Source organism: Amblyomma mixtum, chromosome 7, assembly GCF_055824585.1.
Source record: "Amblyomma mixtum isolate Tamu chromosome 7, ASM5582458v1, whole genome shotgun sequence".
Lineage (NCBI taxonomy): Eukaryota > Metazoa > Arthropoda > Arachnida > Ixodida > Ixodidae > Amblyomma > Amblyomma mixtum.
The window spans coordinates 64,257,568-64,273,403 of NC_143018.1; the positions used below are offsets into that span (position 1 = coordinate 64,257,568).

Genomic DNA, 15,836 nt, shown 5'->3' on the forward strand with positions numbered 1-15,836 from the left:
GAAGGAAGAAAGAAAGACAAACATGGACGCTACTTGAAAACGATTTATTGAAGGCAGTACCACAGCATATACGAGGGTCGTTCAATAAAGATTTCCTCTGACCCACTTCCTTTGGTCGGAGAGCAACGAAACTTTGCAGATTTATTAGTCCTGCTGTACATAGGTGCCAACCAGGGACACACACTTCTACCATTTTTTTATGCATCTGTAAACACCTTGCTTGTAGAAGTCAACACGTAGCTCCAAAAGCCATGTTGTGACTTCGGAAATCAGAGTCTCATCATCTGGAAAATGCTTGCCCTTCAAATATGACTTCATTGTTCGAAAGAGGAGGCAGTCCGATGGTGCGAGGTCGGGTGAATAAGGGGGATGCCGTAGAATTTCAAAGCCGCAGCAGCGTGCTTCCATCTGGGCAACATGAGAGTTGTGAACTGAGGCATTGTCTTTCAGAAGGCGGACACCTTTGGTGAGCATGCCACGTCTCTTGCTTTCGATGGACTCCCGCAATTTCCGCCGCAGTGCAGCATAGTATGCCCCAGTAATCGTGGCACCATTTGCTAGGAAATCCATCAAGACTACTCCGTGCTGGTCCCAAAAGACTTTGAGCATGACCTTGCCCGCCGAGGGCTGGGCGCGTGCCTTCTTTGTAGGCGGTGAGCCCAAGTGCTTCGATTGCACCGACTGGACACTAGTCTCCGGATCATAGTAATGGACTCAGCTTTCATACTGTGCAATCAGTCTGTTGAAAAAGTCCTCCTGGTTTCCATGGCACATGGTCAAAAGAGCCTGGGAGCACTCGACTCGTTCCTGCTTTCGGAAAGGTGCGAGCAGCCGGGGAACCCAGCGAGAGGATACCTTACGCATGCGAAGATGGTTCTGAATGATTTTTTTCCATGGACCCCACACTAATCTTGATATTTTGGGCTAGGCCTCGAACAGTTACGCGGCGAATTTCTAAAATGGCGGCCTCTACTTGCTGGATGGTGTGTTCATCGATAATGGAGTGAGGTCGCCCTGCAATCGGAGCTGTTTCCACCAAAGTCCGACCACATTTGAATTGACGATGCCAGTTCTTTACTACACCATATGATGGGGAATCCTCCCCATAAACTTGTTTTGTCTCATCGAAAATCTCCCTTGGAGTGCGACCTTGCAAGTACAGGAACTTGATGACTGCTTTGTATTCCACTGCATCTATTATCACACCTCACACCACTTCAGCACCTGTGAAAGGAAGACCGTTATTAGTTAAGAGTTGCATATTAGCAAGTGACCTATGGGGACTTAAGTCATTACACATGCGCAGTTTCAGCATCCTGCAATAAGTAGAAGTGAGTCAGGGGAAATCTTTATTGAACGCCCCTCGTATATCCACAGGTCTGCGCCATCGCACTAGACGTGATAGCAAATTTACCTCAGAATTGTACAGGGCAACTCCAGTGTCACTAACACAATTCAATCCCGCTTTCCTGATAAAAATGTCTCCAAGGTTTCACAAGCGGTTTTTCTGCCTAATAGTGATACGCAACGGAAACACGGTTCACAAGCTGTGCAAGCATTGCAGTGGTCAACAAGATTCGTGCGTGCCCTGTTAGCCAGGCCATTTGCATGCTCCCAGTCGTGTTTGCGCTGAAAGGATGAATACTTTGTCAGCAAACCAACCAGCCCATTATCTAACTCTTTTAAAGCATATTGTCACGACCAGAAGGGGCCGTGGAGATAGGCGTCGGGAAGAACCCAAGACTGGGAGCCTTCTTTTAATTACAGCAGCAGGTTCCAGGCCACCGAACAGAACAAGCGCGCCTCGAGAGCCCACCGGCGCTTCGTCGTCGTCTTCGACTCAGCGCGGAGGCCGCGCGGCGCGTTAGGCGCGTGGCATTATTCCCCCCCGCGAAAGCAAACATCGTCTCGATGTGGAATGGATATGTACAGGGAGAGGAGGAGGAGCAAAAAAAAAGAAAAATAGGGGTGAGGTGAACTATACAATGCCCGCTAGAAGACATGCGGGGAGAGTCAAGTACACACGTGGGGTAAGGGAAGAAAGGTACGAAACGAAGCGTGAATACAGCGCTCAGTCACGCGCAAAGTACGGCTTTAAGCGCACTACATGCACGATTTCCGGCCGGTGACGCTGAGGGCCGGCGATCACAGTTCCATGGGGGACAACTTCATAGTTGACGCTGTTCAGGCGGCGCAGGACTCTGTACGGGCCAAAATACCTATTTAAAAGCTTTTCGCACAATCCCTTGCGGCGCACGGGTGTCCACACCCACACGTGGTCGCCCGGCTCGTAGTGCACGTCCCTGTGCCGAAGGTTATAGTGTCGGGCATCGGCGGATTGCTGGTCCTTGATGTGCAAGCGGGCCAGCTGACGGGCCTGCTCTGCTTGCTCCACGAAGTGGCCAGCTTCAGGGGGAAGCTCTGCGTAGCCGTACGGCAGCATGGCGTCTAGCATCATGCGGACCTCTCTGCCATACACGAGACGGAACGGGGTGAACTGGGTGGTTTCCTGCGTCGCGGTATTATATGCGAAGGTGACGTACGGCAAGACCTCATCCCAGGTTTTGTGTTCAACGTCGACGTACATCGAGATCATGTCCGCCAATGTTTTGTTGAGCCGTTCCGTTAGACCATTGGTTTGGGGATGATACGCTGTTGTTGGTCGATGAGCTGTATGGCTAAGCGCTAAGATGTCACGTAGGAGTCGGGCTGTAAACGCCTTGCCTCGGTCAGTAATGATGGCCGATGGGGCGCCGTGTCTAAGCACGATGTCGTGCATAAAGAAGAGGGCAACTTCGGCGGCAGTACCTCGCGCCAGGGCCTTCGTTTCAGCGTATCGGGTCAAGTAGTCTGTGGCGACTATGATCCACTTGTGGCCGGTCGACGAGAGGGGAAATGGCCCCAGAAGGTCCATGCCAACTTTGTCGAATGGTACTTGGGGCGGCTCGATGTACTGAAGCAGTCCAGGAGGCTTGAGCGCGGGTTTTTTCCGCCGCTGGCATTGCCGGCATGTCCGGACATAATGCCTCACACTTGAAGTAAGGTTGGGCCAGTAATAGTTCCGCCGGATTCGGGACAAGGTGCGTGTAACTCCAAGGTGGCCGGAAGTTGGTTCATCATGGCAGGCAAGGAGGACTTCATCCCGTAGATCAGACGGTATGACGAGCAGGTAAGTTGTCGGACTTGAAGTAGAGTTCTTTTTATAAAGCACTCCTCTCCGCAGGCAGAACGACGAAAGTCCACGAGCGAGGTACCGTGGTATTTCAGGGCACCCACCTTCGAGATGATCGATGAGCAGACGCAGCTCGGCGTCGGCACGCTGTCTGGAAACGAGCTCAGACGTGCTGACCGCTCCAAGGAAGCTATCATCGTCGGTGGTGTCTTGTGGAGGAGGTTCGACGGGAGCGCGGGACAAGCCGTCAGCGTCGGTGTGTTTCCGGCCTGACTTGTAGGTGACGGTGAAATCGAATTCCTGCAGGCGTAATGCCCAACGTGCTAGGCGGCCGAAAGGGTCCTTTAAATTTTTCAGCCAGCACAGCGAGTGGTGGTCGGTGACGATACAAAACGGTCTGCCATACAGGTATGGGCGGAACTTAGCGGCGGCCCAGACTACCGCTAAACATTCTTTTTCCGTGGTAGAGTAGTTCAACTCAGCGCGTGACAGTGCGCGGCTAGCGTAGGCAATTACTTTGTCGACACCGCTTTGCCGCTGAACTAGAACGGCGCCAAGGCCGACGTTGCTCGCATCCGTGTGCACCTCTGTGTCGGCATCTTCGTCGAAATGTGCCAAGATGGGCGGTGATTGGAGTCGGCGTCGTAACTCGTCGAAGGCAGCTTGCTGTTCGTTGCCCCAGGAAAATGACGTGTTATCACGGGTTAGGAGCGTCAGAGGGCTGGCGAGCTGGGCGAAGTTTCTAATGAAGCGGCGATAATAGGAACACAGGCCCAGCAAGCGTCGGACTGCTTTTTTGTGGACGGGGACCGGAAAGGCAGCAACGGCAGCAAGCTTCTCTGGGTCAGCTCGGATTCCGTCAGCACTAATGACGTGCCCGAGGAACTTCAATTCGGTGAAACCAAAGTGGCATTTTTCTGGTTTGAGGGAGAGGTTGGCGGATCGAACGGCTTCGAGGACAGTCCTGAGGCGGTGTAAATGTTCCGTGAACGTTGCGGAAAAAATGATGACATCATCAAGATAAACAAGGCAGGTCTGCCACTTCAAACCTGTTAGAACGGTGTCCATCATTCTTTGGAACGTGGCAGGAGCACAGCAGAGCCCGAATGGGAGGACGCGAAATTCATACAGCCCGTCCGGTGTGATGAAGGCGGTTTTCTCACACAGATGGTTTTCTCACAGATGTCGATGCTCATTGCAGAAGTTGGTGACAAGGACCTCTGTACAACCGTCATGAAGGGATCCAAGGCCCCGTGCCACCGCAACCCCCTTAGTGAGTACGAGGGAGACATTAGGCTCGACAACCCGCAGTCCCCTATGTGGCTCGTCACAGCTAACTCTTGCGAGAATGCTGGCACGTGGTGGCACCGTAACGGTATCGTCGGCAACTCGCAGGGCGGACCGAGAACCCTGGTGCGCAGGTTCTTCTGTGGCCATTGGGGTAGAAAATGTCACCAAGCGATTCGGCAGGTCTATGATAGCACCGTGCTCGCGAAGAAAGTCGATGCCAAGGATGACATCGCGAGAACATTCGCGCAGAACGAGAAAAGTGGCAACGAATGTGCAGCCTCGGACCGTAACCCGGGCCGCACACATACCGAGTGGTGCGACAAGATGTCCGCCGGCCGTACGTATGTCGGGGCCGTCCCAGGGTGTCGTCACTTTTTTCAGGGCCGTCGCCAGCCGTCCGCTAAGGATAGAGTAATCTGCGCCCGTATCGACCAACGCGCTGACCTCCTTTGTGTCGACGAGAACAGGGATATCCAAAGAGACCCTTCCTTCAGCGCGGCCCATCGATGGCTGTTGTGGATGACTCAGTCGGTGCGGCGGCGGGAACTGGTCGGCGACTGGGGTTGCGTCGTCGGGGCGATCGAGTCGGTGCGGCGGCGGAAGCGGGTCGGCGATTGGGGTTACGGCATCGCGGCGAGTCGGAAGGCGCGTCGGGGAAAACTGTGCAGCGTTGCGGCATCCGACGTCGGGGCTATTCGGTGGCTGCGGCGGTGGAAGCTTTGCGGCGGATCGGCGTTCGGCGGCCTCGCCTCCAAAGGCCGCCGGAGCTAGTTTTCCCGACGAGGGCTCAAGGAACCGCGTTGTCCTGAGGCGAAACGGAGCCCAGGGGGGGAAGACCGGCGTGGAGAAGGCGATCGCGACTCGCGGCGCGGAGGAGGCGGTGAACTACGTTGGCGGGTGACGTACTCGGCGATGTCTTGAGGGCGCTCTCCAGGCCGTGGACGGGGGCTGTCGATAGGAAATCCGCGTAGTCCCATTTCGCGGTAGGGGCACCGCCGGTAGAGATGGCCGGGCTCACCACAGTGGTGGCAGAGCGGTCGTTGATCTGGGGTGCGCCAGAGGTCAGTCTTCCGCGGTGCCTGGCGCCGATCCGCCCAGGAAGGAGTCGGCTGAGCAGAGTGCACCGCAACCAATGGTGCGGTGTAAGGCAAAGGCCCAGGAGATGGGGCCGCGCGTCGGACGACGTCCGCGTACGTGACTGGCTGGACCGGAGTCGGATACGGCGCGGGATCGTATGGAGTCGGTTGCGGCGCCGGCACAACTGCAGCTTCTTGTGCTCTGAGGGCCTGCCGGACTTCCTCGCGGATGACGCTGGTGACGGAATCGACGCGAGGGGCAAAGGTTCCTTGAAGGTGCTGCAGCTCCTCGCGGACCACTGAACGGATGAGTTCGCGAAGAGAGTCCGGATTCGTCCTGGGATCATGGTCGAACCGGTCCAACGTTGACAGTGTCGACGACGGACGCAGTTGCCGGGCGTACTGTTGGGATCTCTGCTGCAGCAATTTCTCCATGTGCACGGCCTCGGCCAGAAACTCTGCGACGGTGCTGGGCGGGTTCCGCACAAGGCCGGAAAAGAGTTGGTCTTTTACGCCGCGCATGAGGTGCCGCAGCTTTTTTTCTTCAGGCATTGCCAGATCGGCGCGATGACAAAGACGCGTCACATCCTCGACGTACATGGCAACACCCTCATTGGGGAGCTGAATTCTAGATGACAGGGTGCGCTCCGCGCTCTCCCGGCGGTCGCTGTTGGCGTACGTACTCAGGAGCTGACGTCGAAAGTCCGGCCACGTCGAGAAAGTAGCCTCATGGTTTTCGAACCACGTGCGTGCAGAGTCCTCAAGGCTAAAATACACGTTACGCAGCTTTGTAGCGGCGTCCCAGCAGTTGAAGGTCGCAACCCGTTCGTAGTGCGCCAACCAATCTTCGGCATCTTCAAACAGGTCACCGTGAAAGGGCTTAGGCGTTCGTGGGGTCTGAAGAGTGAGGTAGGTGGGGTTGGCTGCAGGGACAGTCGGAGGCAGGGCGGGTATTGGCGTCGTCATGAGTGTAGGGGTAGTCGAGGGCTCACCGACAAAAGGGAGGGCCTCGGGGGACAGGCCTCGGATCCTCCGGCTGGCACGATGGACAGGGGTGGTCACAAGAGGCGGGCGCGTCGAGTCGTCCTCAGGAGTAGGGAGCATCGGCCGCACCTCCACCAGTGTCACGACCAGAAGGGGCCGTGGAGATAGGCGTCGGGAAGAACCCAAGACTGGGAGCCTTCTTTTAATTACAGCAGCAGGTTCCAGGCCACCGAACAGAACAAGCGCGCCTCGAGAGCCCACCGGCGCTTCGTCGTCGTCTTCGACTCAGCGCGGAGGCCGCGCGGCGCGTTAGGCGCGTGGCAATATTTCGATGTAAGAAGCTCGGAGGAGCTTGACTAGAGGTTTTGCAGGTTGTCACGTATTATCATTTTAAAGTCTGGGCACGGCAGAAGAGGAGAAAAGAATGCGACTAGACGAGCGGATGCTTGTAAAATAGTCAGTTCGTATCAGGAGTTATGGTTGGGATAATATACTGACTGTACTTTGATCTCATTTTATTTTTGTATTTTTGTTTATTTGTCGACCTTCTTTAGTCGCTCAAGCAACACGGCGAAGTCTATTAACTGTGAACGTCCCGGCATCTTAAAAAACCATAGTTGTCAAACATAACCTATTTTCACTCTGTGCATTCTAGTCAGAAATAGGCTGCGTTTCTATCGTGGTCCCTCAACGTGTTATATTACGTCAATACCAGCTCCCGCTGCCAGCTCTCGGTTCTCCTGTTTGCGGATGAAAATGTTCAGGTGCATAAATGAGTAGGAGCTACCGAGTGTGCTCTGTCTGGTCACGTGTTCCGTGTTGCCCCACCCCATGTGCGTTTCAAAGTGTGCATATGGTCCATCTCTACCATTTATGAGCCACATTTATACCACACGTGGTGAGCCCCCACAGAGACACCTGCTGTACTGCCCCTTATATATTCTAATGCAGTTGTGCAGTACACCACACGGGTATACGTTCTATGAAGGGAACAGGCCTTATTTACACCACCTGGGTTGAGCACCCATGGACCTTCGCGGGCTGTACTGCACACGAACAGCCTATGGGGTGCCATGGAGTGTAGCACAGAGTGAGAGTTTTACCACGCTGCTGGGCAAGAACATCACTATGTTCTCATTAGGGGTAAGCAGATATTGTATTAACTGGCTACGGCCTTGTGGCTATTCTTGACTACTACTTACATATGTGTCTTTATCAAGTTCCGTTTCTGAGAGCCCCAAGACAGCTCGATGGTTTAAACATCATCGCTCCACCGTTGCCAGCAGGCAACCTTTTTTCTCTCGCATTACATTCCTTCCATTCTCAATACAAGTGCTCTTACAATGATGAGCTGATTGCTATAAGTCACGTGTATAGTGATAACCGCTAATAGTATCTTCAAAATATGGGCCCGAGGGTGATTGATAGATGTCAGTTAAAGTGCCTTGCCCTTACCCGATGGTACCTTCAATGAACAGCCAAGTCTCCATGAAATCCTTCCTCAGCTGAATATTCGTAGTGTCATCCTCGTCGGGCGTGTCATCGGGAAGCTGCGTGAAGGGATCCATACCACGCGCCCTCGGTAGGCCCGTCATTGCGGGGCCTAGAAAGGACAAGAAAGGTATAAAACATGTTTTCGCTGCTACGGCGTTCTAGCGCAATATCAAAATTCCCAGAAATTGAAAACACCTTCCGTCTGTTTCCTAGTGACGTTAACTTGTAGAAAACCGAATTTAATTCAGTGGCTTACCGTCTCTGATTTGAAGCTAGCAGGATTCTGAATTTCAAAAGGTGTAAAAATGTTCCGGTTAATCTTGTGTGTCATTTTAAAGACGTGAGCTATACTCGCGGACAACTTTTTGTGGCCATGCAGTAGAGGCTAGGAAGGAAAGAGAAGGAGAAGAGTTTTGTAACCCCGGGGTGTTCATTATTCAGCTCCATAGGTTCCCCCTTTTAACTCTCTCTCTTCCTAGCCCGAACAATGAATAATCCATCAACACAGGGCGGGTACAAAAGGCCGTCTTTTTCCCTTTCCTGCCTAAGTTGCACTGCATTGCCACAAAAAGTTGTCCGCGAGTATAGCTCTAAGAGGCTGTAAAAGATGTTACTACACAGCTCCTTTCAAAGGTATTCATGGGTGTCTGCGAACATAGTCTCGCGCCTCTGTACAATCTCGCATACGCTAATCTTTCCTAATCTTACGGACACCTGCCAGTCGTCGAGCTGGCATTGATGACGAGGAGGCGTTGTACCGCCGATTGGGATTGCGTGGCGTTGCCTAAACCAAAGACAACGAAATATAAATACCAAAATGAAACAACATTAAATATAGCTTGCGTTCCGGCTAGTTGCTTAACGTTGCCTGTCCTCTTTTTTTCTCTCTTCTTTACCTGTGTCTTTTATAACTACTCAGCACCCGCAAATACTCCCTAATGAAACGACATCACTATGCTTTATCGGTCAAAATCACCCGTCTTACCTGCGAATGCACGGGCGCAGCATTGTCCGAAGGCCTCAGCACAGCTGTCGCCTTTCGGGCTGTTGAAGTGACGGCGGATGATCTCCTCTCTCGTGGAGCAGTGCCGCCGTAGTCTGTCCCTCAGAGTGCCCACAAAACAGCAGTGTTTCAGAAACGAGTCCTCGAACTGGGACTCTAAAAAGAAAAGCGAAAACGTATTCACGTGAGTGCTGACGCTTCTGAAAATTATTCTTTTGTCCGAAATACTTGTCGCCTTCTGTGAGGCTAACTTTCGGCGTTGTGCCCAGCGATGTGTGCAGCTTCGTACAGTATCAGTAGCACTGGCACTCTCTTTGACGTGGGGAAAAGAGGACGCATTGAGGAATAATAGAGAAGGAGGTGAGCCTTCAGGATGGGGTAGTTACGCTATAATGGGATAGTAACCAAATGTACAGAGAGAAGAGAATGGTAACGTGGAGGAAAAGACACCGAGTATTGAGGTGAAACATGAACGTTGTTGCCGCCTGCTACGGTACTTAAGGCCACGTAGCCGAATAAATGTATATTGTGGGCTGCACAGCTGAGTAGATGTTGTTGCCGCCAGTTACGCTATTTAAGGCCACGTAGCTGAATAATTGTATACAGTGGGCTGCACAGCCGAGTAGTTGTAAAATAGCTCGTTTCTGTCCATTAATATGCAACCTACAGGTTTCTTTATAAGTGCAAATTCAGGAGACGCTGTAGTTGCTAAGCAGGTACAGCACTTTTGGAAGAATGTAAAAAGATACATCATGATTTTTTTTAATGCGTTCGCATTACAAAGATCATTATCGCAAAAAGTGTCCGTCTTTGGAGTTGTCGTGTGAAGCTTCGGCTGCAAGAAGGCAAAATTTGAGTAAGAGAAATTCCTGTCATCTATTTCAGGGGCAGGGTGGGCGAAATTAGGTGAGGGTAGAGAGGGTAGCATTTTACGGGTGGCGAGGGGGGCACAACGGTCTCCAGTGAAATTCGAGGAATGGGAAGAGTGGAGAGGGGGTGCGGCATGTCACATTGTGATTGCTGGGCTGGATCACGCCACCGACTCGCGCGGTCCGACGCCGTCAGCAGCACCGAATGCTCTGTCCGAGGTGAACAATAATGCTAACGCATAATCTGCCATATGAAGCGCATTGATCATGAGTGCATTTTTTCTTATAATGAATAAGTTTGAACACTCATTCATGGGCTGCGTAAGTAATAAATTTCTTGAATCACACGCTGGAATTTAAAGGTGCACTGAAGAGGAATCTGAACTCGCCTTTTTGCCGAGGGAACTCAATCTACACGTTCCGAGCATTCTTAGAAACAGCGATTTATTGCCCTGTGTGGCCGATTTCCCTAATTTAATCGAATTAACGTCCGGCTCTCGCCTTTTTTTTTTAATTCTCCCTCGTACGGTGGGCGGAGTCGACCAACGCGGGGAGTGCCTTTCACCCAGTCCCGTGGCGGCTTGCCGCTCTGCCATCGGCGGAGTAATACGTAGTAGTCCGTAGAAGCGAATAGTCCGCGCATATATTTATTTCTGCGGGCTTATTTTGCGGTTATATTATCTGCAAATGAAACTATTTATTCGCGGAAACCTAAAAAACAAAATGAAGCGAAAGCAAAGCCTCCACGGAGCTGGCTGAAAGGCACACCCCGCGTTGGTCGACTCCGCCCACCGTACGAGGGAGAATTCAAAAAAAAAAGGCGGGAGCCGGGTGTTAATTCCTTTTAATTAGGGACATCGGCCACACAGGGCAATAAGTCGCAGTTTATAAGAATGTTAGGACCGTGTAGATCGAGTTCCCGCGGCAAAAAGACGAGTTCAGATTCCTCTTCAGTGCACCTTTAAGTGTTTTGGGACTCAGTAGAATACAGGGTGTTACACATAAGATTGTATACAATTTTGAAATGTAGCCTTTCTGAGTTCGAAGCGCGCTTTTTTTTTCGGCATAGCATTCCCAGCGGTGTAGTACATCAGACTACAACTAAGACGCTCTGACTAGCAGGCTAATTAAATAATATTCAATAGTCAACTTTTTCACTACTACTGTTAGGCTCCTTAATTACTGAGAGGCGCGTAGCCCACCGTGCGTAATATTCATGTCAGCTTTTAGAATTTCAAAAACTCGGTTGCCCTCGGCGCTGTAGCCCAACAAGTTTTGGCTGCATCGCGCAAAAGTACATGTGCATTATGGAAGCTTGCAAAAAAGGAACCTCTCCAGTTCATGCAACTCGCTGAAGGAGCCAGAATTTTTTGGGCCATAGCACAGAGGGTAACCACGTTTTCGGAATTCTAAAAATTGATATGGTTGTTACTTACGGTGTATTACATGCCTGTCAGTTTGGAAAAACTTCTTGGCGGGCTAGTTGGCGCGTGGCTATCTTTAAGAACGAGTTGAAGGACGAACACAGGAAAGGCGATGAAGACGGCCAGTACGCAAACTATCAACTAGTTTTATTCGGATCAATGCTTCTTATATAGGCGATGTACACATGCGCATAAAAAGCGAAGGGCGGGGGGGGGGGGGGGGCGGGGGGGGGGAGGCGGGGGGGGGGGCGTGGACGCGAGAGAGAGGACAAATCAAGCCTGCTCACAAATCAACAAAATGCGCACAGACCGCTTTTCCAGCTTTATACAAGGTAACTGATATCTCACTAATACATTCCTTGCCCTTTAATTTTATACAATACGCTTGTGGAAGCTCACGGTCGATTTCGATTTCACTCCTGCCAAGAATCTCCATGCTCTTGAGCCGTGGCTCACAACCTTTGAATGCGGTGCAATAAGCCGGCAAATTCGCTCCTTCCCTGATCCTATGTAACGAGCATGGATCCGAAAAAAAATAGTTGATAGTTTGCCCTCTTTCCATCTTCATCGTCTTTCCTGTGCTCGTCCTTTATGCGCAACTCGTTGTTAAAATAACCTCTCGATAAATAAGGAGCATAAAACTAATAGCAAAAAGTTAACTATTCAGTATTAGTTAACCAGCCTGACAGTTAGCACGTCTTAGCTGTATTCTGATGCGCTTCACCACTGACAATGCTGTGCCGAAAAAGCGCTAGTCACACTCAAGAATCCTATTTTTAAAATTTGTGTAAAATCTTAGGGTGAACACTCTGCATATAAACGAAAGAAGCCAACCGTCTTTGATATATGAAACCAAGGAAAATGGAGTGTTACGATTTTTGTTATGGTTTAAGCAGATTTGGAAAAGAAAATAATTGTCAAATTACTTGAGATAGACGATAATTTGAAGAATTTTTTACAAAATAAACCTTTCTGCCTTTTCTGTGTCGCCTTTTTGTTTGTCTTTTCTTCTTCGATATAAATTAGAAACAACTTTTGCTTATACATTCCTCGGTCCTAGCAACTGTTGAAATTCTTAAATTGTATCCGGCGCAGCTGTTCTGCCGGTTCGACACTGCAGCACTTACGCATGGAAAATATAGCCTCTAGAATGCGAGATTTAATTGTCTAAATGAAAATGTTTTTTCAGTGCTCTCACAAAAGCTTTAAAGTGGGAGATGACTGAACACCTCGGAATATTATGTTGCCCTACGTTTGTTTTAGACTTGAATTTTAGATTTGTTCGTATACAGTTTAGACTTTTTGTAGACGTTTTCACAAAGGCAATAATTATTCGGTATTGCCTGTGTATGTACAGTCTTTGTCAAAAGTAACCAGGCTGTATGGTTTGCTTCTAGCTTCTATAGTGGAGCCCTTGTGGCTTTCGTAAAGATCAGAAGGTGTTGGAAGGTAAGCATATCCCCAGTCCTTACCTTTATCGACCATTTCAGCTTTCGGGATGTTGTAAGGGCTCTACTGTACGAGCTAGAAGCAAACCATGCAGCCTGGTTACTTTTGACAAAGACAGTACGTAACGGCTTTATATATTCTGAGTTCCTAAACATGCACCGTTGCGCTCCGCATCACTGTGTTAGCAAAGTCCTTCCGCGTGAGTAATTATAGAAAGCGTTGGAATGTTAATTTTAGGTCAACACGTGTGAATGTACGCTGACTTTCAGAACGCGAGCTTAGTTCGCGTGTTTGCACCCGTCAGAGGCCACACCCCACGCGAAAACCACCGGCAAGCTTCTAACCAGTGCCGTCAAAAGCGTAATTACTCTTTGTGGTTAAAAAAAATTGCGAGGAATAAATGTTTTTTTTTTACTAACGCTCTTACAAACGAATAAAAAGCGTGACATCAAACCATTTGGCTACAGCCTTTCGCCGATCACATGACCGGGCCCACTAGTGCAACCAAAGGGCCAATTTCGAGCATTCAGAGTGCTCCTTCGTGTTCCTCTCACTTTGCAGACATTTGCGTTCTTTTCCCTGCATCCGATCAATGCAGCGCGCTCGTGAACCAAGAAGAAAAATTATTAACGTGATAGCATTAAAAGCCTCATCAGGAAAAAGTGTAGCGTCACTAGAGCAGATAACTGCCATTCGCTGGAGGAAAATTACGTCACCTGATCGTAAGTGGCATCACTTCTGCTAGAGGTTTGGATTGGTTTGTGTGGGTTTAACGTCCCAAAGCGACTGAGTCTATGAGGGACGCCGTAGTGGAGGGCTCCGGAAATTTCGACCACCTAGGGTTCTTTAACGTGCACTGACATCGCACAGTACACGGGCCTCTAGCAATTTCTGTTCCAAAGAAATTCCGCCGCCACGGGCTTCTGGAGGTGCCAAGGGCTTTGGGCTTTTAATACTATTGCATTTCCAAAACATTGGCTAGTTAGGCGCGCCTGTGATTCTTATGGACAAAAATACATTCGTGTAAAAAATTCAAAAATAGTTTGAAATTAGCATTTTTTCTTTATTTTAGATGAATCGTAATTTCTGTTCTTACTTGCGTCTCCGAGGTCCCTCCTGCGACGGTGTACCCTAGCTGCACAGCTCTTCTCTGCAAAAGACAGAGTGAAAGCAGTACTGTAGTTCAAATCAAATCAAATCAATTTTATTCAAACATCCTGAGATGCTTAGGGGCACGGACAAAAAGCCAAAGGTGGCTTGACGAGGTCCGTGCCCCTTACAAGGCATACAGTGGAATACGCGGAATGTTTCAAATACAGGCAGTGAATTTTCAGAAAACGCAGAAAAAGCAGCTGCCCACTAGGCAGAAAACGAAAGGCAAACAAAACTTTAGGTGTCCGGATCATGAAAAAAAGAAAAAGAAAAAAAATGTAGTGCACAAAGCTGGCTAAGTATCAAAAAATGCACGGCACGAAAGTGAAGGGAAGAAAAAACAACAAAATAACACACATCTCTGTAACAGTGCTTATTTCACAAACAAAAACAAAGAAATTCACTTTATCGCCACGTACAATTCTTTTGATTACAGAAACATGCTGCGTAGATCCCTGAACGATTTGTTGAGGACGTCTCGGTTATCATCACCGGATAGTTCGTTCAGGATAGCTGGCAGACGATATTTCAACATTTGTTTCCCGTAATTTGTGCGGCATACATCCACTTTCCATTTTTCCGGATTTCGTGTACAATACACAGGATAGTTCGCAGCAAGTGCGGCTAGCACTGCTAAAGAATTGTCGTGTTTAATTTTTTCTGATTTGTAGTGAGGGATTAGTCTATATGAATATAAAGACTCTATACTGATTATGTTAAATTTCTTAAACAATTCGGCTGTGTGTGAGTAACGAGGGACTTTTGCAATAATGCGGATAGCACGTTTTTGTAAACGCAAAAGTTTATTAATATTATCAAGCGTTGTGGTTCCCCAGACAAGCGCGCCATAATTCATAACCGAGGAAAAAAGGGAATTGTATAACAATACGTTAACTGATGTAGGAAAAGATGAACAGTAGCGACGCAAATAGCCAGTCGTACGCGAGAGCTTCCCGGAAAGGTATGTAATGTGGTCGTCCCACGACATATTTTCTGAAAAAATGACCCTTAGTGTTTTAAAATGGGGAACCACTTCAATTGTAGTGTTGTTTATTGCAAGGGATGGAATAGAAATATCTTTTTGACGTGGATGAAAGATCACTGCTTTTGTCTTTGCAACGTTGATCTTTAAATCATTCTCCGTCGCCCAAGTATTTATATGTCCCAGTGTCCTGTTTGCACGATCGGCTAAATTGATGCTCGATTGTCCAGAAAAAAACACACTTGTGTCGTCGGCGTATATAATATAGTCAGCAGATTTGTCAATATTAACAATTTCATTGACATAAATTAGAAACAGGAAGGGCCCTAATATACTCCCCTGAGGGACACCCGAAACTACTGGTTTAATAGCTGAGCGTTGTCTATGAATATCGACAAATTGTGTGCGATGCTGTAAGTAAGAAGATATTAAAGAAAAAACTTTGCCGCGAAAACCGTAGTATTCCATCTTTTTAAGCAGGATGCGGTGATTGATGAGATCAAAGGCTTTCGTGAAATCTAAAAAGAGGCCTAACACGATATTTTTATTTTCAAAATTCTGTGATATCAGCTCCTTTTGAGCAAGCAAAGCTAACTCGGTTGATTTATTTTTTCGGAAACCGTACTGAGCCGGAGTTAAAATGTTATATTTGTCAGAAAAAGCCATCAAGCGTTGCAGAATTAATTTTTCGAATCCTTTGGAAATGACAGGAAGAATAGAAATAGGACGATAATTTGATAATTCATCTCGGTTTCCTTTTTTATAGATCACGGTAACCCTTGCGGTTTGCATGCTAGGCGGGAACAGACCGAGCGACAGGCAGGCGTTAAAAATGTGCATCAAATAGGGTGCTATTGCATCTATAACATATTTAACTGGTGTGATTTGAAGACCAAGGGCATCTTCTGACTTACTATTTTTCAGCGATACAAACGCTGCAA

General features: G+C 49.0%; 1 protein-coding gene across 2 annotated transcripts in view; it reads right to left on the minus strand.

The window, feature by feature from the left end:
• The window catches only part of LOC149336303 (venom factor-like), a 102,314-nt gene that overhangs the window by 54,854 nt on the left and 31,624 nt on the right, over positions 1 to 15,836 (minus strand). For both annotated transcript variants that reach the window (XM_089552810.1, XM_089552811.1), the window contains exons 16-18: positions 13,858 to 13,911; positions 9,002 to 9,175; positions 7,978 to 8,125 (exon numbers count right to left, since the gene is read on the minus strand). In XM_089552810.1, coding sequence (XP_089408936.1) covers positions 7,978 to 8,125; positions 9,002 to 9,175; positions 13,858 to 13,911 — 376 coding nt within the window. The remainder of the gene's footprint in view (positions 1 to 7,977; positions 8,126 to 9,001; positions 9,176 to 13,857; positions 13,912 to 15,836) is intronic.